This window comes from Hibiscus syriacus, unplaced genomic scaffold (assembly GCF_006381635.1).
Source record: "Hibiscus syriacus cultivar Baekdansim isolate YM2019G1 unplaced genomic scaffold, ASM638163v2 tig00117012_pilon, whole genome shotgun sequence".
NCBI classification, from domain to species: Eukaryota; Viridiplantae; Streptophyta; class Magnoliopsida; order Malvales; family Malvaceae; genus Hibiscus; species Hibiscus syriacus.
Window position 1 is genome coordinate 1932522 of NW_024063524.1, and position 24436 is coordinate 1956957.

At 36.2% G+C, this 24436-nt stretch overlaps 1 protein-coding gene and 1 pseudogene across 1 annotated transcript; one reads left to right on the top strand and one right to left on the bottom strand.

The window, feature by feature from the left end:
• The first annotated feature begins 5365 nt into the window (after nt 1–5365).
• Nucleotides 5366–6471, top strand: LOC120195416 (annotated as a pseudogene).
• Nucleotides 6472–17411: 10940 nt separating this feature from the next.
• On the bottom strand, nt 17412–18267 carry LOC120195427 (transcription factor HHO3-like). Its single transcript, XM_039197458.1, has 3 exons — nt 18116–18267; nt 17879–17955; nt 17412–17805 (listed from the first exon to the last, which is right to left on the bottom strand). The coding sequence occupies exons 1-3, from the start codon at nt 18204–18206 to the stop codon at nt 17683–17685; spliced, it is 291 nt and encodes a 96-aa protein (XP_039053389.1). The 5' UTR covers nt 18207–18267; the 3' UTR covers nt 17412–17682.
• Nucleotides 18268–24436: the final 6169 nt, after the last annotated feature.

The window sequence follows — 24436 nt, forward strand, 5'->3', positions numbered from 1 at the left end:
TAAGTTGACTTTTCAACAATCTCCCACTTGAAGATTTGATTGGAACAATCATATCTTCACACTATTCTTTCTACCTTGTACCTTTATGTTGCTTATGTCTCTGACAGGCCACAAGAGGATCGACACCAGGTAAATTTATCAGCATTGATTGCCTTCGTCATGAAATCTGCTATGTTGTCTTTGGTATGGATCTTCTGCATATCTATCGTCCCTTCTTCCACCTTTTCACGAATGAAATGGTACTGAACTCGTATGTGCTTTGTCCTTGAATGAAATGATGGATTCCTTGCTAGATGCAAGGTGCTTTGACTGTCACAAAATAGAGAGACATACTCTTGATTGTGCCCAAGCTCCTCCAATAACATCTTCAACCAAATTGCTTCTTTACTGGCTTGTGTAGCTGCTACATATTCTGCATCTGTTGTGGATGTAGCCACAACTGACTGCAATTTTGAAACCCAGCTTACAGCTCCACCAGCAACTTTGAACACATATCCTGTAGTAGATTTGCTTTTATCCAAATCTCCTACATAGTCAGAATCGACATACCCATTTATAAGTAAGTTTGATCCTCTGTAACATAATGCAACATTTGAGGTCCTTTAGATGTATCTCAGGATCCTCTTTACTGTATTCCAATGTTCTTTGCCTGGATTCGCCATGTACCGACTAACCACTCCCACTGCTTGTGCAATGTCTGGTCTTGTGCATATCATAGTGAACATTAAACTTCCCACTGCCGATGCATACGGTACTCGAGACATCTCCATCCTCTCTTCTTCACTGCTAGGACTAATACTGGAGGATAATTTGAAGTTAATAGGAAGAGGGGTAGAAATTGACTTACAATCTTGCATGTTGAATCGTGACAAGATCTTCTTTAAGTAATTCTTTTGTGAAAGCCAAATCTTCCTATTACTTCTGTCTCGATGAATTTGCATCCCTAGAATCTTGTTTGCTGATCCCAAGTCCTTCATTTCAAATTCCCTATCCAGTTGTGCCTTCACTTCTTCAATATAATCTTTGTTGGGTCCTGCAACCAACATGTCATCTACATACAACAATAATATAATAAAATCGTTATCACCATACTTCTTGAAATAAGCACAAGGGTCTACATTAAGTCTGTTGTATCCAAGGCACATAATGAAGGAATCAAATCTCTTATACCAACACCTCGACGACTGCTTTAGATCGTACAGATATTTGTTCAACCTGCAAACCAAGTTCTTATTTTCTTCTTCTTCAAAACCTTCAGGCTGGAGCATGTAAATCTCTTCTTCAAGATTTCCATGAAGAAAAGCTGTTTTAACATCTAGCTGCTCTAGATGTAAGTTCAATGTAGCACACATTGCCAAAACTACTCGAACTGTTGTTAGTCGAACCACAGGAGAAAAGATTTCATTAAAATTAATACCTTCTTTTTGAGCATATCCTTTGACCACCAGTCTTGCACGATACATCTCAACTTGATCGTCACCATTTCGCTTGATTTTGAAGACCCATTTGTTACCAATTATCTTCCTTCCTTGTGGTATGTATTATTTTTATGAAGGGATTCAATTTCCTCTTGCATCGCCATCATCCATAGTGAAGCATTTGAGCTGTTTATTGCCTCCTGGTATGTTGATGGCTCACCATCCTCTGTTAAAAGGCAGTATGCAATATTACCTTCTATAACATAATCTGAGTACCAATTAGGACGTCTTCTCACACGATCTGATTGACGAGTTGTTGGAGCTTCAGAACTCTCTGGTTCTTGTTCTTCATGTGCTGGTTCTGCTTCAAAATAATCTCCTTATTCAAACTTCTTTTCCACATGTATCTGTGTAGTCTCTGACTTTTCAGCGCTACCATCTTCTTCTTTTCTTTGTAGCTTATCTTCTACAAAGATAACATCTCTGTTGATGATCACTTTGAAGGCAGTAGGATCCCACAAGCGATACCCCTTTACACCATCAACATCCCCCAAGAATTTGCATTTCCTGGATTTTGGATACAGCTTTGAAATTTCTTGGGAGTTGTACATCACGTATACAATACTTCCAAATACATGGAGGTTTGAATAATCACCTGGTTTACCCGTCCACATCTCTATTGGTGTCTTCAGCTCTATTGCAGTTGATGGAGCTCGATTCACCAAATAATAGACGGTATTGACTGTTTCTGCCCAGAATGATTTTTCTAGGCCTACATCTCTCAACATTGCTCTTGTTCTTTCTAACAAGGTTCCGTTCATCCGCTCTGACACTCCATTTTGTTGAGGAGTGTTCGCCACTGTGAACTGTCTTTTGATGCCTTCTTTCCTGCAAAAGTCATCAAATTATTCGTTTGTGTATTCTCCCCCATTATTTGTTCTAAAACACTTGATCTTATTTCCAGAATCAAGTTCCACCCGCGCTTTGAAGATTTTGAAAGTTGAAAACACATCTGACTTCTTCTTAATAGGGTACACCCAACATCCTGGAGTAGTCATTAATAAATGAGACAAAATATTTTGCTCCACCTAGGGATGTAACTGGTGCTTGCCATACGTCAGAATGAACCAATTCTAGAACATTTTAGCCTTTAGAATTTGACGTGTTGAATTTTAACCGGTGCTGCTTACTTGTTATGCAATGCTCACACAAAGGAAGTGTTACCTTTGTTAAGCCTGGAAGTAGATTTTGCTCCACAAGAACTTTCATTCCTTGTTCTGACATTTGTCCAAGTTTCTGATGCCATAGCATTGCAGAATCTGAACTACATGAGACAACAGAGGCTTCTGCTTCTACCAAAGTCTATCCCTTCAGCATGTATAAGTTTGCTGCTATCTTTTCGCCTTTCAGCACCACAAGCACTCCATGGAACACCTTCACGATTCTTTTCCGTGTTTCAATCTTGCTTGCATTATTATCCAACAATCCGTAGGATAATAAATTTTTCTTCAGTCCTTTCACGTGCCGCACATCTCGAACAACTTTAATTGTTCCATCATACATCTTTAATTTGATGGTTCTCACACCAACAATCTCTAAGGCATGATCATTGCAACTATACACAGATCCTCCTGGGACATTTTCATAACGATGGAAGCATTTTCTTCTTGAGGTCATGTGATATGTCGCTCCCAAATCAATGAGCCATATATATATGCAAATCTTTTTCTGTCTTCCACGGTGGTTGATGCTTCACAGCATAGAGCATCCCCATCATCTGAAGTGTTTGCGGTATTGCCTTGTAGATTGGAGTTTTTATTTAGACTCCAACAATCCTTCTTCAAGTGACTCTTCTTTCCACAGTTGTAACACTTTAAATTCTTCTTACATCTCGACTTAGATCTACCATGTTTGTGACTGCTGCTTTGGCCACGTTCCGTTGATCTCCCTCTCATCGTTGTCAACGCTTCTGCTTGTTGCAGATTTACTTGTCTATCTTCCTTGTTCTTGCGTCGATTTTCTTCTTGTAGAACAGTAGCTGCAACGTCATCGAAGACTAGATTGGTGACATTATTTTTTTGTCAAGTTGATGATGAGTTGATCATACGAATCAGGTAGACTTTGAAGTAGAAGTTCAGCACGTTCTTGTTCTCCTATTGTACATCTTAAGGTTGTAAGCTGAGAAAATAACGTGTTCAGCGTGTTTAAGTGCTCCGTCACTGAAGTAGATTCTGGCATCCGGAGAGTATACAATTTCCTCTTAAGAAAAATTTTATTGTGCAACGATATGGCCTCGTACAATTTAGTGAGATGATCTCATATATCCTTTGTTGTCTTCTTCTCCTCGATGCTTGACAATACTTCATCTGCTAATGCTAGATGAAAGTTTGCCATAACATTCCCGTCCATTTCGATCCATTTGTTGTCATCTGTGAAATCTATCGGCCTTTCACTGATAGCTGCTAGACACCCGTCTTTCCTCAGGATGACCTTCATCTTCAATTTCCACAATGAAAAATTTCTCCCATTGAATTTTTCAATATCAAATTTCGTTGCCATAGCTTCTATTACGGATATCTCCCACTATTTCACTATCGTGAATAGTTCTCTGGAACCTTCAAAGAATGGGTAATAACTTCTTACTTTCTTATGTTGGAGGATCTACATTTTGGTGTCAACCACAAAGACAATAAGCAGATATTACACACTCAAATCTGGCTCGGATACCAATTGTTGCGGAAAATGGTATCGGATAGAGCAAAATCGCAATTGATAATTTGAGAAAATAAAAATGAAGATAAAAGAGATACAAAATTTACGTGGAAACCCCCTAAAAAATTATGGTAAAAACCACGGGCAACGGTAGAAGAATTTCACTATGAGAAAATAGGAATTACAACCTCTCTCGATCTATCAAGGAGAAAACAATGATAATTCTCTCTTAATAAAAAGGAGAAAACAACTCTCAAGAAACTCTCTAAATTCTATCTAGTATTGAAAGAAAGCTAGAATGCTTTGGGATGATTTTGAAGTTAAATGAGTTAGGGTATTTATAGTTGAAACTTAAAAGACTAATCTTAAAAATACCCTAAAATAAAATGATTCAAGTGTGAGATTGTACCATTTCCAAAAAAATCAATAATTTCAGCCACCTAATTGCATGTGCACCGAAAGTTTCCTTGTCTTCAACTCTCCACCAGAACTTTGGTTATTCCTTTTTCAGAGTAGGCCATGGATGAGCACTTCTTTTTATGAGGGAATAAAAATGACTAATTGACGATTCCTTCCATTTCAAGTCATCTCCATGATTGCTGTTGATTAGGTTAGGTGCCCCCAATATCGATAAGTGATGATTCTCCATCGACTGGCTTTCTTGCTTTGTTATTGTACCATCTCCATTATTGCTGTTGACGAGTGTTTCTTCGTGTTCTACCTTTTTCCCCCCTGCAATTGAAAGCTGAAGTTACCCGCTAAATGAATAGCTTTCTTTTGCAAACGATTAATCTACATTATTCCAATGGTAGAAATCATTGCTGCTCACTAAACTCTTAATTGGTCAATGATTCAAAAATTATCAACATGTTTACAATTTTTTCTCATATATCAAACATCAATTTTGGCTGGTGATTGGTTAATCTCCTACATCTAATTATACGCTTGAACCCTTTTCTCTTTTGTTATCAAATCAAGTAGGCCCGCTCTTTCCTAGACAACATGGAAAAGTAGTCAAAACAAGTGATTGTTAATAAACTCACTGAGTCACTGTATGTTTTACATGTTTTCCTACAGCAAATAAAGTGTAGTACTCCGAGTTCATTTATTCCTTTTCCAGTAGTAGCTGACAACGAAAAAAAAATCGACAAGGGAAGCCACGTGATGCTTTCATTCCTCCCTCTGTATATATAATTCTTAACTTTTATCAGACAATTCATGCATATTGATATCGCTCCACGACAAGCCTAAACGGTAAGCTAGCCAACAGAACAAATCCACGAACATGAAAATGGCTAAACGCTTCAAGCTTAAGCTATCCCGAGTCTTCACTTCGTTCAAATCTTACCGTTCAAAAGACCCTTCTAATCTCCCATTAAATCATGTCCCTTCATTCTTCAGACTTTCTTCAGTTAAACGAAACCCTATCACCCGCCACCTACCACCTCAACCGACGTCGTCAAAGCTGCCTCATTACTCTTTCCTAAAACGACACGTTTCCTCGCGTTTTCGTTCATCGGCTGCTGCCTCGGGTCAAGATCGTCTGCAAAGTTCTTGTCTGAAACTGACCGCGGAGGATAACCGTCGCCGTCGACATTGGAGTTCCACTGGGGAATAAAAGACAGATGGCACGTTATTGCTAAAGTTTACGGTGATGATGAAACCCTCACCGCAAAATCTACAATAGCTCTGAAAAAGATGACGGTTTATTTCCACCTCCACCGCCTCTCAACACGGAGAAGAAAAAACGACGATACAGAAAGAAGAAACAACGTCAAAAATCCGGATAAGCACCTTGTCGGCCAGCAGGGGAATAGCGGATTGTTTAGCAGCGAAAGCTTGGAAGACGATGATATTAACGACGAAGAAACGGAAACCCTAGTCTCTTCTTTGAGGAGCTTCTCCACTGATTCCTCCTCAGAGATGTTCAACGCCAACTTACAAGTGATACTCGAAACAAAGCCTACGAGGCAAAAAAAGAAGAAATCCAAGAAGGTAAAGAAGGCAAAAAGGTATGCTTCGGAGAGCGATTCGCCAGCGCGGTTGTCAAGCTTTTTGCAACGGATGATACCGTGCACGGTGGAAGGCAAAGTGAGAGAGAGTTTCGCCGTGGTGAAGAAATCGGAGGATCCGTACGAGAATTTTAAGGGGTCGATGGTGGATATGATATTAGAGAAGCAAATGTTTAAAGAAAAAGATTTAGAACAGCTCTTGCATTGTTTCTTGTCTTTGAATTCTAGGCATCATCATGGGGTCATTATTCAAGCTTTTTCTGAGATTTTGGGAGGCTTTGTTTTCTCGAAGATCTACTGCTTTTCGAGTTTCTTGTACTTTTGATTAATGACCGTAAGTATTTATCAAATTTAATAAACAATCCGTCTTTTTAGTTTTAATCCTTTCTTTGTCACTAATATTAATGCAAAATATATTAATCTGTTGAAAGATTTATTAATTTCTTTATGAAATTATTATTTTGAGATATCATATGCAATAATAAAATAATATTATACAATTAAATCGTAGCTAGTTATGTTCCATAATTTAATAATAAAATAATTTTATTTGGTTGGAGGATGTTCCATAATCTACTTCCTACTAACCGAATACGTAAATTATATGACAAAAGTTTTAGTTGAAATAAAAAAATGGCATATGCAAACTATATCCAACGTCATACTCTACTCGACTGTAATATGTAATAATTTGAGTATATAATATTAATTGTAGTTTAACTTTTAAAAAAATAATACATATTCAAATTTAAGAAAAATCCATCGACTGATAATTTTAATTTAAAAGTTAATCGAATAAAGAGATTTCATTTTTAAAATTAAAAACGAAAGAACGGAAGAGTATCTGCCGCAGCAGATCTTTGTTCCCTTGTTTCACTTCCGGCTATAATTTCTTACGAGCGACTCCCGTAATCAGAAAAATAGTTAGCTGTTGATACGTATTGTGGGTGTGGTTCTTAGTCAGAACCGATTAGCACATCAGACTGTACACTTGTGGGGCGTGTAAGATCGTCAGCTGTGAGATGCTTTTACCCGACACTCGTCCTAAACTGATTTTAGGCGTTTCAATTGTTCTTTAAAAATAAGTGATGACGACTTTATCTTTTCTTAAAATCTTTTCAAAAATTCTTATTGTCATAATTAGTCGGGTCCTCCTAAAGGATGATTGTGATAACTTAACCACTCTGTTGGAGACTATTGTTTTTTAAAATAAAATAGAGAGTTAAATCTCTATATTTAAAATTTAGAAATTTTGAATTTAAGTTTATTTAATTTATGATTCATTATGAATTTAAAAAAATCTCTCTAGTTAATGTTTTCTCTTGGTTGAATATATTTAGAATTGTTGCATATTATAGCTCTATACCCGATCTTTATCCCATTTCGCCTAAATACGGGGAAAATGCTACACCACCTAGGAATATTGGTTTTCCTCATGTACGTCTGGCAAAGTACCTTTAGAAAGCACTCTTTATGTCTCTCATGATACTGTTTTCCATGACAACCGTTTAGTAATGTGATACATGAACTAAATTCGATTTGCAATGTCTGTAATGGGTCAGAATCGAAGTCTTTATTAACTTTAGCATGTTGTAAAGACAATTCGAGAATCCTTTTTTATAACCGAACTTCATATAGAGAATTTAGTAAGTCTACCCATCTAGAACCATGTAGGTACCTTAAGAGAATTAGAAAGCATACGATTAGGTCTTTTAAATTCATTTGTGTTTTATTCACAATTCTTATTTGCAGTCTGATCTATGAGTTATATTTTTTTTTTTTTGCAAATTCACATTCATTCATCATTACATCTATTAACTTGATTAACTTTTGCCATGTCGCATGTTTTTTCGTGCTTTATTTTTACATAAACATGACATTTCATAAAAATATTGATCTCTGAAATAGCTGGTTGTAATATCTGATTTTTTTCTGACCTATTTTTTCCCAAGGCCCTAAACATTTTATTGAAACCAATTTTGAAGTTTGAGACATTAGTATAGTTGCAACAAATTTTCAAGCAAGAGCCAAATGTTTTCAGGACATGATGTTTATTTGAGATAGAACCGACTTTTAGTTAGCTTTCTAACGCATCTTAAAACGCCTCAATCGGACATCGAAAACTCAATATATGCCCATTTTAGCGAAGACACTGTGTGCAGAAAATTAAATAATTTTCATTATTTATTTAGGCCAATTTAGGATCTTTCCATTACTTTTCTTAATTAGTGTATTTAACATTAATGAAAATATTTTAGAATTTTTTGTTTTTAGGGTTTTTGGGAGCCTACTCTTATTTTTTAATCGGACAAAGATTTTAATCGGAAAGATACGAGCAATAAAAAGACTTTGACTAGAGGTGGTTTTTATTGTTACTTTGTTAATTTTGGTCTCGTTTTTCTTTTCTTTTCTTTTTTCTTCTTCCTTAAAAAAAAAAATCCTTTTTCAGTTAAGAGAAAACCAATAAACAAAGAAAAAAATTGTTAAATAAATCTTTATATATTTAACCTTCCTTGATATTTTTTTCGATGAAAATCGATGGTGGATCTTGAATAAATTTCTTTTCCTTTATTTTATTTATTTATTTTCATTTGATTTTTATTTTTTATATTGATTAAATGATCCGAGAACCCGATTCATATTCTTATAAGATATGTGTATTTTCACACATGTAATAGATAATTACAATAGTCGTCTCTTTTATTCTTTTGAAAAATTCATCTTGTTCCTCCTCCCATTATCTTATTTTTATTTTTTAAATTAACTTTTCAATTGCATTGTTATTCATTTTTACTTTTTCCTTTTTTAAATTTATTTAGTTTTACGTTTTTAACTTTTAATTTTTGTTTTCTTAATTTGATAGGTTTATGTCGTTTACTTTTTTAATTTTGTTTTATGTTGTTATTTTGCCAGAATTTTGTCACCTGCTTTATTTTATTTCCTTTTTTTTAATTTCAATTCTGTTACTCTTTTTCTTAATTTTCATTTTCCTTTTTCATTATATCTAATTTATTTTTATATTCTTTCTAAATTTTATTTTAATTTTTTTACTTAATATTCTAACAATTTTTCTTTATGTTAAGTTATTTTTATTCATATTTATATTTATGGTTCATTTATTTATTTGTTTATTTATTTTTGGTATTTTTATATTTACTTATTTTGTATGTCCTTTAAATTTTTCGTCCTTTTATTTAAATTTAGTATTAATATCTTCCCTGTATCTTTTTAATTTATTTCCTTATTTTGGTACTTGTGACCCTTTTATCTCACTTTTTTTTTTAAATTTGATCTAAATTATTTTCTATTTTCTATTTTTAAATTTTTAAATTATTTTATTTTACGATAACCAAGTCTCAAAGGTAAATAGATCAGATCGAATCTTTAATTTTTCACTTAAAATTCAAATTTCGCAATTAAGACAACTGATAATCGTGTGGTACAGAAAGTGCAATTTGAAGGTGCTCATTCTTCGTCAATTGTAATCGACTCCCGAATCTTACAATTCTCTGGTAAGATGCATATATGATAAATGGGTAAAACTTAGGTGTATGATCTACCTAATTTGAAATCGATCGGTGGCAACTCCATCCGAATGATCATTAAGACAGCTTGACAACTCCGCTGGGGACACAAGGGAGTCAGGCCAAAAATCGATTATTGGTTGTCTTCTTAGGCGAAAGTTGTAAGTTTAGGTTTTAATTTATATTCGATCCATTTATTTACCTTTTTCTCGAATAAATAGTTGGACTAACCTTTTTCTAATATTTTAGTTTTTGAAATAATAAAAAGACTCGTATTTCAAGCTCTAAAGTAGAGCTCCAAACCCGTTTAAGTGAGGGTGAAAGCGAAGCCTTCATGAGAATTTATTCTCCGCATAGGCCTAACAACTAGCCCTCGAGATTCATATACCTTATTTCTTCGTAGGAATTCATTACTCACATAGGCATGAGGGAATGTATCTCCTCAAATTTAACTCAATCCGCATGAGCCTATGATGAGTTTAGGATGGATGGTCTGGCAGACCCAAGGGGGCAACGACAAGGAGAACTCGGGTCTATTTTATAAAACCTAATCATGTTGTGGTACGAGATTAAAGCCTACCCCGAAACCACATGCAAACCTAGGATATTGTTGCTTTATTTCCTGCTTTTATTTTATTGTTTGAAGCATCCTAACTAAAGATATATGCAGTTAGGATTTTATTTCCGAAAAAAATATGTGGGATTAGAAATCATGTTCGGGTAGGAACGAAAGCATGTCATGTAAATATCATGCGGGGTAAGAATCTTTATAATATATGCTCTTATTATTAATCTACCATACTAACTTCATTTCATTTTGTTTCTTTTCTGTTGTTATTTTAATTTTGCAGTTGCATCATTAAGGAGAAGATGTGTTGATTCACGGAAGTGTTCGTTAGTTCTAAAAAGTTTTCATTAATAGACAAATAAGTTGTGATGCAAGAGGCTGAAAACCCGAAGGTACAATATGTAGGATGGTTACATGCCAAGAGTTAACTAGTTACGATCGAGAAGAATGACATCTCAAAGTTGTGAAGCATGTGGGATAAGTAGAAACGTAGGAAGAGGCATAAGTGTTACCAACATTTGATTATTTACGAACAGAAGAGGTTCCAATTCGAACATTAGTTCAGTTCTGAAGATTGTAAAAATACGAAGTCCATCACTGAGGGGCACACGACCTTTAAACACTACGAGACAATCTAGATATGGAAGAATAAAACTTTAAACCCATAGTATCCTGGAAGGATGTAAAAAAGGGAAAACGAGCAAAATTCAGATAATCCTATACGGAGTAGGATATTAGTGGTGCTTTTGGTGGGGATGGGCTTAATGAAAGGTAAGCGATGCAATCATATGAGAGTTCATATATTGGGATTACAAGATGGTCAATCATTTATACAGAGAATCTGGGGTAGTGAGATAGAGCGTTCAACAGTCACCAATGAGGCAGAGAGACTTGTCGACCTACTAGAAGATGTCTAGAGTTCAAAGAATCTAGTTCAAGTATACCTTTAATTGTTTTTTGTCTCGTTGTAACAACACTTTTGTCTTAATGAATACTATTCTATTATGAAAAATATTTTTTTGGATCAATGCCTTAAGTTTAGCATGCATTTATCATGCATTCTTGTATTTTTAATTTAAATAACTTTTCATTATGCATTCATGATTAAACCCTAAACAAATAGTAAATGTTATTTCATTCATGAAGGGAAAAACACTTGACATATCATATTCGCATAACGCTCGATTCAATTCAAGATAAATAGAAGCTATAATGAAGGAGATTGAAGAAAACTTCACCAAGCTACAACAAGATCTGGAGAATAAACTGAGTTAAAATCTCAAGACTATATTGGATTCAATCGCCAAAAATCAAAATACTCTAATTTACCAACTGATGGTAAGATTAACAGGGAAATATTTAGTTAATGTTTCAGGGATAGGAACTACTGAGGAAATAACAACACCACTACCAAAATTGATAATTATGCCTGGATATCAGGCAGATTCTTCTGCCACTAAGGGGTAAGCTAGGGTAATCAATCTAATAGTAACCTCAAAAATAACATCACAGACTTTGACGAGGAAGATGAGTCTAAAAAAATGAAAGTAAAGATAAGATAGTTGGAAGACCAGTTGAAGGCTCTCAGAGGAGATGAGGGCTTCTACGGGATCGATGTCTTGAAATTAAGCTTGGTCCCAGCTCTTGTATTGCCGCCAAAGTTCAAAATTTTAGACTTTGAGAAATTTGATGAAAATAACTGCCTATAAACTCCTATAACTATGTTTTGTCGAAAGATGATGGGGCATATGGGAAATGACCAACTCCTAATCCATTACTTCCAGAAGAGTTTATCGGGTTCAACTATTCGTTGGTATAATCAACTAAACATGACTCATATCCAAACTTGGAAGGATCTTGCTAAGTCCTTCTTAGGGCAATATAAGCACGAGACAAAAATCACATTTATTTTAACGGTTCAAAAGACTCGAATACAAAGCAGTTTTCTAATGATAGGGGAGAGAAAGTTAATAAAGGATGATGCAAAAGAATTTGATAGGTCTGGAATTTGTCCGTTTCCATGGAGTTGTGTCACTCAAAAATGATATGTCTTGTTTGAATTTATCTTTTTTATAAATAATAATAATAAATAAATGAAATGAAATTTCTTTGACTATGAGCAATAAAACATTTTTTTGAAATTCATTGAATATCAAATATAACAAAATGCACATTTGGGAATCGAAATTATAACCTTTTGACATATGATGAGATCAAATTCCATGAAAACAATAAGGTTCATTTACCATTGACTTATCATACCTTTCACCCAAAGAAATTAAGATAACATTTCTCCCACATAATGAAGCCATCAAATGCTGAAGTAAGTATGGAAGTGGATAAGATGTGATGTCTTTGTTACATAAAATTGCAAGACCTATTAGTTTGCATAAATGCTGAGAACGTTAAATGACGATATATAATTTTCACAAATGGAATGATGGAATAAATTAATTTGGCTTAGGTCAGTCGCTAGAAATTGAGCTCTAAAAATATAAATTTCCTGGTTTTCATTGACACTCATACTATAACAGATTCTTCTTGATGAGCTTAAGAAATCTTGAAATTGAAACTCAATGAATAGTGTGATATTAATGTAAGTTATTTTAACCTTTCTGGGGGAACTGCACTGAAAGTAGTAAGCTGTCAATCTTCGGAGGTAATGTCTAAAGCAGTTATGGAGGTAATGTATAAAACAACTATGAAGTAAGTTCCATTTGAGTTGTCAAGTTGAATTTTGTTTACACTTGATTCCTCTAATTAGGGTATTCCATTAAAGTAATGGGCTATGTCAAGAGCCCTAACTTTTGCATTCTCATGTATGGGGGCCTTCCACGACATCGTCTTTGGGTGGATCTAGGTATTATGTTACTTTTACTGACGATTTTTCACAGAAAGTTTGGGGGTATTTTTTGAAACACAAGTCTGACGTTTTTGAGAAGTTCAAGCTGTGGAAAGCTGAGGTAGAAAACCCAAACAGGATGAAAAAATCAAGTGTTTGCGGTCCGAAAATGGTACGGAGTACACAGATTCACAGTTTCTAAACTTCTGTAAGGAGCATGGGATTAAGAGGCATTTTACAGTGCGCAAGATACCATAACAGAATGGTGTTGCGGAACGGATGAACATGCCATTGAATGAAAGAGTCAGATGTTTGCGGTTGAATGCGGGGCTTCCCAAACACTTCTAGGCTGAGGCTGTTAACATGGAGTGTTATCTTATCAATAGATCGCCAATGACATCATTGGCTGGGAAAGTTGCAGAAGAGTTATGGACTGGTCATGATGTTACTTTTGATCACTTACGGATTTTTGGTTGTCATGCTTATGTGCATGTACCTACTGATGAGAGATCTAAACTTGATGCAAAATCGAAGGAGTGCATTTTTCTGGGTTACAAGAAAGGTGTCAAAGGATTCAAGTTCTGGGATCCAGTTGCGAAGAAAATTGTGATCAGTATAGATGTTGTTTTTGATGAACAACCCATGTTGCAGCAGAAGAAAGACACGACAGTGGTGGATTTCGAGCAGTTTCCAGTTGAGAAAACAGAAACTTCTCAACCGACTTCTGGTAGTTCCGCTACGGATGATTTGCAGGATTATAGTCTCGTCAGATACAAGGTGAGACAGACGAATATAAAGCCTCCGAACATATTGGGTTTTGAAGACTTGGTCTCTTTTGCACTTACTGTTAGCAGTGATGATCCGGTCACTTTTCATGATGCTGTTACTAGTCAGGCTGTTACTAGTCAGGAAAACGACAAGTGGATGGCTGTCATGGTTAAGGAGATGGAGTCTTTGAATCACAATCGCACATGAGAGTTAGTTTGCCTTCATGAGGGTAAGAAGCCTATTGGTTGTAAATGGGTGTATAAGAAGAAACCAACAGTAACAGAAAAAGAAGGGGAAAAGTTCAAGGTTCGTTTGGAAGCAAAGGGTTTTTCACAGCAGAAAGGAGTTGATTATGATGAAATTTTTTCTCCTGTGGTCAGGCACACTTCAATCCGAGCAGTACTTGCATAGGTGGCTAGTTGGGATTTGCATTTAGAGCAGATGGATGTGAAAGCTACTTTTTTGCATGGTGATTTAGAGGAGAAGATCTACATGCAGTAGCCTGAAGGTTTCACTCAACCTGGAAACGAACATTTAGTTTGCAGATAGAAGAAATCTTTGTACGGGTTGAAACAGTCTCCGAGACAGTGGTACAAACGATTTGACTCCTATATGATCAAGATTGGCTACAAGCGATGTGAGTATGATTGTCGTGTCTATGTTAAGAGCCTTGATGATGGTTCTTTTATTTTTTTGTTACTGTATGTTGATGATATGTTAATTGCTGCGAAGAACATGGATAATGTTATTGGTTTGAAAACTTTATTGAGTCAGGAATTTGATATGAAAGATTTAGGTGCTGTAAAGAAAATTCTTGGAATGGAAATTTGCAGGGACAGAGAATCAAGGAAACTGTGGCTATCTCAACGGGGTTATGTTGAGAAAATGCTAGAAAGGTTTGCGATGAGCAGCGCAAAACCAGTGAGCACTCCATTGGTGAATCAGTTTAATCTCTCATCAGAACAGTGCCATAAGACAAATAAGGAAGCGAAGATATGGAAAAGGTTATGTATTCTAATGTGTTGGTTGCTTGATGTATGCAATGATATGTACTCATCCTGATTTAGCTCATGCTGTAGTCAATTTTGTAAGTATATGTCTAAACCTGGTAAGCAACATTGAGAAGCAGTCAAGTGGATCTTTAGGTACTTAAAGGGTACTGTGGGACATGGAATTATTTTTGGTAGTCAGAGGGATAATCCTTTGGTTGTAGGATATGTGGATCCAGACTATGCAGGTGACTTGGATAATAGAAGATCTACGACAGGGTATGTTTTTTCTCTTGGTGGATGGCCTATTTATTGGAAGTCTACTGTTCAATCTGTTGTGGCATTATCTACAACTGAAGCTGAATACATGGCAGCAGCTGAAGCTGCAAAAGAAGCTTTATGCTTACTGGTTTAGTGAAGGAGTTGGGTGTTCAGCAAGGTGGAGTTCAGTTGCTTTGTGACAATCAAAGTACTATTCACTTGGCTAAGAATCAGGTATATCGGGCTAGAACTAAGCATATTGATGTAAGGTTTCACAAGATCAGAGAGTTGGTTGCATCTGGAGAGATTTTGTTTCAGAAGGTACATACTGATGAGAATATCGCTGATATGTTCACCAAGTCAGTTATGACAGACAAGTTCAAGCATTGCTTGGACTTGTTGAGTGTTTCGAGTTGTTAAAGAAGTAAGGTAACCCAACCCACATTGAATGTTTCCTAAGGGGCATAATATTTGTCAAGGTGGAGATTTGTTAGGTAAGGCAAGATATATTTTCTTTGTAAGGAAAGTCTCGTAGTGGGGGTTACGATTATGTGGGTTGGGGGTGCGGGGGCGCAGTCCTCACGGTACGGTACATGGTTATTTTTGTAAATATGTACCAGCGTTTATTTATTATAAAAGGAGATGTAACATAAACCTATGAGACATTGAATTGAATAAAACTTCTAGCGACGCTTAAGGTACCGATGACGTAAACACATTGCTGAACCTCGTTAAAATTATTGTGTTCTTTCGTTTTCTTTACCCGATTATTCAACAAGTACCAACACTGGCTAAACAAAAATTATATATAAAAATAATAATACGACACCAAAATATTGAGAAAAAATTAAGATAAAAAAGGAAGACTTACCCTTTGTATTTTTATCTTTTGTTTGATTGATGAGAAAATATGATAATGGGAAGACAATTTTATTCTAAGTAGAAAAAATATCACTTTAACTTGCTTTAATCATCTATAAATTGAAACTTGAAAAAGTTTAAAATTTTAAAATCAACTCTCAACTCTCCATCTTAGTATATGTTTATTTTATTTTTAACGAACTAAAACATAAAAATCTAGTGTCGACATCTGTTTCAGTTCATTATTTACCCACTTTGTTATTATTTTTTAAGTTTATGCTTTTTTATTTTAGTTTTCAAATTGTATAAATTTTTATTATTATTTATATTTAAATATTGTTAAAGGAACAAATTGATGTTTTAACTATAATTTTAAAATCGAATTGAATATAAACCTTTTTAACGTGTCATATTATAATTTAATGAAAACTAATGATGAAGTGCTCATTTTATGATAAACAATAACGTCAGTACCATTTTAAAGATAAATGTCAATGGTAATAATCCTAATGATCATATATGTAATATGGCCGTGAATAAAAGGCAACTTAGCTAAGTGGGCTGACAAATGAAAGGGCCTAAGACGACAAGGATGACTCATCTTAATTTTAGAAAGTGTTGTGACTAGGGGTGTTCGCGGTCGGTTTAAATCGGTTTTTAGTTAAATATTCATCCGATCCGAAAGTATAAATGTTTTCGGTTTGGATGTTTTTAAAAAATTCGATACGATCCAATTAAGTGTGGTTTAATTCGGTTTGGATTTGTGTGATTTTTGGATTCTAATTTTTTTTAACCAGCAATAAACTTCCATTAAGAAACAACAAAGTACTCATAAAACACTTCCAAGGTCCCAGAATAAACTCAACAAAAACATGTTCTTAAAGCTTCTTCTAATCAGAAAACCATACTAAAATGGTACATACTTGAACGAATTCCTCCCTCCTTCGCATCATAAATCCCTCAGCGGTACTTAACGAATCCAATTTCCTTGGCATTGCTACGGAAGCACAGTCTGCAACACATTGTTTTTTTTTTGAATCCAAGCATTAAAATTAGCCAACAGTTAATAACACTGCAAACCAACATTGTTCGAAGAACTAGAAGCAAACTTAATTGAGTTGAGATAGCCAACTATCGGTTCGGTTTGGATCAGTTCCGGATTTTCAAACCGAAACCGAACCGAAGCGATCGGTTTAAAAAAAAAACCAAACACACTAAATCAGTTTCGGTTTTTTTCGGTTATCGATTTTTTAGATCGGTTTTCGGTTATTTTTTTTTCGGATTGGATCTGAACACTCTTAACTGTGACTCATCTAAATAGGTCACCATTATTGCAGAAAAACTAATCATTAACCGAAATCCCCACAGAAACCAAACCAAAATCTATCATAAAACAATGATTGGTGTTAAGAATGTCCAAATATCAAGTACATTAGTTGTGATCAAGTCTTAACAAAAATGAAACAACTCTGCAGAAGATTGTTATTTTGGTTCATACAAATCCAACATTCAGACAAGGATGTTGATTAATGGAGAAACCAACAGTCCAATTGGTATCTGCAAAAATCTCTTTAAAATCACCCCGAGTCGCTGTAATTATGATCCGTTTCCCCCATGTTATTGCAAAATTCATGGGAACAAATTATCAAATTCGGCCATCTGAGTTTTCTTCTTCTTCGGTATCCATGCTATCGCCTCCAGTGGTACTGGACAGGCCTTTAGCACGCTCATTGGCAAAGAGGGGACACTGTGGGGAAACTGACTGAAATGTTTGCTTTCTTATTGCACTGATTTTGACTTCCTTGCCCAGCTGAAGAAGCCGGAACCTTTCGAAAATGAAGTCTGTATTTCTGCACGTTCAACACACAAATTCAGTAAACATAAAGGAGATCAAAAAGGCTACAACATGAAATGAAAATTAACCTGCAAATGGCTTTTCACTTCATCATTGGTGAGACCATCAACTTGCATCAATTCTCTAATCTGTTTAGGAGTTGCCACTATGGAACATTAAGACACCAAGAAAGAATCAGATTCCTGTCTTTTTTTTTGTCATAAAAAAGACATAAATCTATGAAATTGAGAACATAAAGAAGCTGCTAAGAAAAGGTTCTTTAGAACTCATCAAATCTGATAAATCTATTTGCAAAGGCGCCTGACCTTTGGAACCTCCAAGCTGTTGAAGAGCTTCGACAAATCGTCTATGAAGCTCAGGTGACCAGCACCGCCTTTGTTTCCTAGAATTCTGCATATGCTGCAGCAATTCATGCTGTTGATGTTTGGTCTGAATTTCAAGTTGGTTTTGGTCTGAATACAAGTGTCGCAACCGTCTTTCGGTTGGGCCCCGGAATTGGGCTTCGACTTGAAATGAGTTGGTTGGAGTCGCCACCGACCACTTTAAAACGAATTTAGGTGGGTCGGACACCATCTTACCTGATCTACGTTGTACCAGAAACGTGTCGGGCTCGGGAGTCGGTTACGGTCAAGGAAGGATTAGCACTCTTGAATCGCCCTTTCGGTACCAATTAATTTGTCGGTTGTCTTTATAGCGAAAACTAGAAATTTAAATTAAAATTAAAAAAAAATTCGATTCGAATTACTTACATTTGATTTGTTGGAATTTATCTACAAAATTAAAAATGTTAGTGAAGACAAAAGAAAGAAATTTAAAAAAAAAAATAGATATAAGAAAAATAAAAAAAAATATTAAATAAAAATGAAATAATGAAATAAAGAAATAGTAAGAGGTAAATAATAATAAATATAAAAAAAAGATAAAAACAAATGTACGGAATTGGAAATAAAAAACGAAAAGAAATGAATAAATAAATAAAAGGGACCAATTTGAAAGGAAATGTAATTAGGGGACAATATTCGAATTAAATGGGTGAACATAAATTGAAACAAAATACGGGGGACCTGAAACGGGATTAACCCGCAGATAAAAAAAAGCAAAACCCCCCCCTCTTCAAAACGACGTCGCATGGGGGGGCATATCTACCAAAAACGGCCCAGAACCCCTCCCCTATTCTTATTTCTCACCCGGGTCTCTCTCTCTAAAACGAGAGAACTGGAACTCTCTCTGGCCTCTCTCCTCAAGGCGATTTCCGGCCGCCGCCTCGTGTCTCCTCCGCCGCTCCGGCCACCGCGCCGGCCACCACTGCCGGCGGCCTATGAAAACCCGAACCTCACCAAAATAAACCTCACGTCCCCGTGAACCCAAAATCAACACTCAAATACCCAAACAACCCCCTTATCGGAGTAGATCTAAAGAAAAACCCTTCGGGTTTTTACCTTTTCCGGAGACCTTTCGCCTTTTCCGGTGGTTTCTTCTCGGTTTCGACGCGTATTGCTTTTTTCTTTTTGTGTTATGTTTGCATGTGGGTTTTGGTTGGTTATTCTTGATCTGTTGTCGTTTGGTTTTCTCTCGATCTGTTGTTGGTTGTTTGGGTTTTCTGTTGATGTAGTTGGTGTTTAGTTTCTTGCGTTGATGGCCTTGTTTGTTCTCGGTCGGTCGTGTTTTGACTGTGTGGTACTCGATCCTTGATGGGTTCTCCTCCCTTTTTGCATGGCCTCACCGGGGTATTTATAACCCCTCGGTGAAGGCCGTTTCCGATGATAACGGGGTCGTTCCCCTCAACGTTCACGTGGCCGGGATTCTCGGGATGGTGCAGTCCCGATTTTCCCGGTCGGCCGGTTCGGGCTTGACGTTTGGTTGCCCCCTTCGTGCGCCGCCTGTGACATGTATGACTAGGGTTTCCAGACCCTAAACCGTATCCTCTGCTGGGCTAGTTCAGGCCCAGTGTCTTGGATTTGGACCATGGCCGTGACTTTTGGACATGAAAAAAAAGTAAAATAAGTAATAATAATAATAATAATTATAGTAATAATAAATAATAATAATAAATATAAAAAACTATATAATATACATTTTTTAAAACTGTTTCTTTTAAAAACTATATATTATATATAAATTGCCAAAAATATTTTAAAAAACTATATAATTTTCAAAAATGTCTTTAAAAATCATATAATTTTCAAAAATATTTTAAAAATTATATATTATATATGTTTTCAAAATGTTTTTCAAAAAAATTATATATTCTATATTTATTTTCAAAATGTTTTTAAAAAAATATATTATATATATATATATATTTTCAAAAATGTCTTGAAAATTATATATTATATTTATTTTCAAAAACGTTTTAAAAAACTATATAATATATAAATGTTTTTCAAAATGTTTTAAAAACTATATATCATTTATTTTCAAAATGTTTTTTTAAATTATATAATATATAAATTAAAAATAAATAAAAAAGATATGGACGAAAATGAGTGTCTACAGCTGCTCCTCTTTGTCCTTTTTCGTGGAACGAAAAATAGGACAAAGATATAAAGACACAAATTTTCGTTCGGTGGAGTTTAAGAATAACTCCCTGTCGAATTTGAGTTCCGGATGGCTCATCATTTGCGAAGTCGAGTCCATCTTGAAACGATATAGAATTGAAGCCGTAGTTCAGAATTTGAATCAGAATGTGGCTTCTCGTCGTTAAATTGTAGTCAACTTCGGTCTTCTTCTCGGTTTTAAAAACCTTAGTTAAAAAAAATTCGACTGTAAAGTAGTTCTTTGACTCCACCATGTGATTGATAGGCCCTTGAGCTGAATGAAATCGAACTCGAAAGGTCCTCGTCGACAGATGACTTTTCTTGACTTAAGCTATGCTGCCGGAAAGTGATTTTTGTCACTTAGGCACGGTTAACCCAGGTGTTCTTCTTGACTTTAAAACCTCGATTGCAGCCGGACAATAGTGTGATTGAGGTGTCATCGAGCTGAATGGAACCGAACTCGACAATTTTATTGACAGATAGCCCTTCTTGCCTTGAGCTATTCTGTAAGCTTGATTTGCCTCTAAGTTGAATATAATCGAACTCGAATGTCTTTAGCAGATAGCCCTTCTCGACTTAAGCTATACTGCAAATGATGTGCCTTGGAGCTGAGCGTAGTCAAACTCATAGGTCTTTGGTCACAGATAACCCTTCTAGCCTTGAGTTATGCTGTAAATGATGTGCCCTCGAAGCTGAGTGTAATTGAACTCGGGGGTCTTTGGCAGATAGCCCTTCTCAACTTAAGCTATACTGCAAATGATGTGCCTTGGAGCTGAGCGTAGTCGAACTCAAAGGTCTTTGGTTGGCAGACAACCCTTCTAGACTTAAGTTGTGCTGCAAATGATATGCCCTCGGAGCTGAGCGTAGTCGAACTCGAAGGTCTTTGGCAGATAGCCCTTCTCGACGTAAGCTATGTTGCAAATGATGTGCCGTTGAGCTGAGCGTAGTCGAACTCAAAGGTCTTTTGCTAACAGATAACCCTTCTAGCCTTGAGTTATGCTGTAAATTTTATGCCCTTGAAGCTGAGTGTAATCGAACTCGAGGGTCTTTGGCAGATAGCTCTTCTCGACTTAAGCTATACTGCAAATGATGTGCCTTGAGCTGAGCGTAGTCGAACTCAAAGGTCTTTTGCTAACAGATAACCCTTCTAGCCTTGAGTTATGCTGCAAATAGTTTGTTTAAAAATGGCTTCCCTTTACGGGTCGAAAATGGTCATGATTCTTCAGGTGGTTCCCCTAAGCTGGTATGGGAAAACCTACTGATAAATTCTGACAGCCGGATATCTTCCGTTTTGGAAACATGTTGCTCATTGTTGAGTTGAGCTGAACTGAATTTGATCTGAATTGGTTCTCGAACCCATCTGAAATTGGTTCTCGAACCCATCTGAAATTGGTTCTGAGATCTGTAGATATGTAAAGTCGGTTGAGGTGTAGCTTCTTGCTGCTGAGTTACACCATTGTTTTTTAAAGGTGCTTGCAAGTCGAGTAGCCTTCATCCTAAAGTCAAAGCTTGACTCTGAAAGCCGCAACATTATGTATGCTAAAATGATGAATGTGATGCACCTAAGTATGCCTAAGATGCATGCAACATGAATAAATTATGTGTTATTTCTTGGATGGAGTCTCGTGATTTGTCTGCCAATCTGGTCCTTGGAATCGATCGTGCCCCATTCCCTTTTCCGGGCCTTGGCTTTACAGACCTTTCATATCCGAGACTATCCTGTTTGAAAATGTTTTTCTCCTTTTTTCTTGTTTTAGGAGGGAAGATGATGAAAATTCTGTAAAATATTGTTCGTAATTGAATCAAATTGTAAACATGAGTTCAAAATATATCAAAGGAATCAATAGCACTTTTTATGATTTCAGAGTTACAGGTTTTTGACAAATGTTCAAAGGGATGAGTTGGCTTTAGGTTGGTCTCCTATTTTCTAAGGTTCTGGCAAAAAGAAGAAAAAATGTCATTTTTCTTGGTCATTGAACATGTTTTGACATTTTGATTGGATGCGGACAAAATGACGCAACTAGCATTATCAACTAGGCCTTATATTTCGGTTCTCCGAAATCTTTCATTTGTTCAAGTTTTGTAGGCTCCTCTAACAAAGGTAGTGTAGAAATATCGGTCTAAAAATGAAATTCTTGAGTGCTCGTGTGTAGTTGACTATAACAGGTGTTCCTTAACTCCCTTAGTTCATTTTACCGAAAATTTCTTACTTAGATAAATTTGATTTAACTTGTCATTATCTGGCTAGCTGAATCCATAAAGCCGGGGCATTAAACCAATTACTTTAGAGGGACAGCTTAATATTATAATTACTCCTATCAAGTTAACTGAAGGGTTCATCTCATCACATAGTCTTCGGCCTGACAAGAGCAGTGGAGCAAACACCGAATTGCCGAGTGTCCGAGCAATGTCATGGTTTGAACGTAATCTACTCATAAGGCCAGGGCTTTCAAGTTTCCTCTATAACTAATTGCCTTAGCGGAATAGCTCAGTTTTTACGGATTTAATGTATTAAGATTGTCAAGAAGAACCTGTCATAGTCTAGGTGTTTTTGAAAGTCAAGGAATCTCATCTTTAGAGTTCAATTCTCAAACAACTGACCTAAACTGGATTCACCTACTCGACTCTTTCATTTGTAAAGATCATCATCGTCATTGAACGTCCTAAATAAAAAGCATAGTAATGGTCATATGCAAATGATGCCCCGTGTTGTCCGCACCTTATGAAAGGAAAAAAGGTATATTGGTTAATTGCAAGAGCAGGGTACGGTGTTTGAGGGTATATTCTGGGTAAGGTCAAAGTCCTTGTTTTTAAATCATGTTACTTCGTCAAAGATCTGTAACTTTGAACCATTTACAGAGTTTCTTAATTCAGATGATATACAAAGAATTGCAAATTTGCAAATATGATCCATTGCTTGACATCTTTTAAAGTAGCATAAATTTGATAAAAATGTTCTTACAAAAACTTGAGAAAAAAATGGAAGAAAAACAAAGTCAAACAGAATGCCTCAAATGATGAAATGATATTCCTCACTTGGATGCCCCCAAGTTGTTGAAGTCGATCCAGTTCTGGTTGCGCATCTTTTGTACGACACTCTTGAATGCGTAACAGTTCTCAATTGTGTGCCCTGGGACTCCGCCATGATATTCACAATACACATTCTCGTCATACCACTTGGGGTATGGGGGCTTCATTGGTTCTACTGGATATGGTGACACCACATGGGTGTCAAGAAGTTGCTGATAAAGCTCTTTGTAGGTCATGGGAATAGGGTCGAAATGTTCCCTTTCCCTCATGGAATCTTGTTTAGAAGTACCTGATGGTACAGCTGCAGTTGATTTTGGGCTGGAGATTGTGACACCTTTGCTGAAATGTTTGATGTTGTTAACCTCTCCATCCCTCTCCCTCATAGGAGGCTTCTTACTGGCTTCCCCATCCTTAATCTTGCCTTGCTTTATGGCCGACTCAATCATTTCTCCGGCCATAACCAAGTCTGAAAAGCTTCATGATGTGATCGCCACCAGATGCCCGAAGTATGGAGCCTTCAGAGTCTGTACGAAAAGTTTCCGGGTTTCCTTTTCATCTAACGGTGGATGAACTTGCACAGCCAAGTCCCTCCATTCTTGTGCGTACTGCCTGAAACTTTCGTTATGCTTCTTTTCCATGTTTTGTAGCATAACTCGATCTGGCCTTATATCATTGTTATGCTTGTATTGTTCCAGAAATGACTTGGCCAGGTCCTTCCACGTCTTGATATTTGATCGGCTGAGCTGGTTGTACCACCGAATGGCTGAGCCCGACAGACTATCCTAAAAACAGTGGATCAGGAGTTGGTCGTTTCCTCCATATCTTGTCATCTTTCGGCAAAACATGGTGATGTGAGCGGATGGGCAACTGTTCCCGTCAAACTTCTCGAACTCCGGGGACTTAAATTTCGGGGGAAGAACCAAGTCCGGGACTAGACTAAGTTCCGTTGCATCGATTTCATGGTAGTCACGGTCTCCTTTGACTATATTCATTTGGTCTTCCAATTGTTTGATTTTTTCCTCCATCTTCTTTGCTTTGTCCTCTTCGTCCAAATCCGGT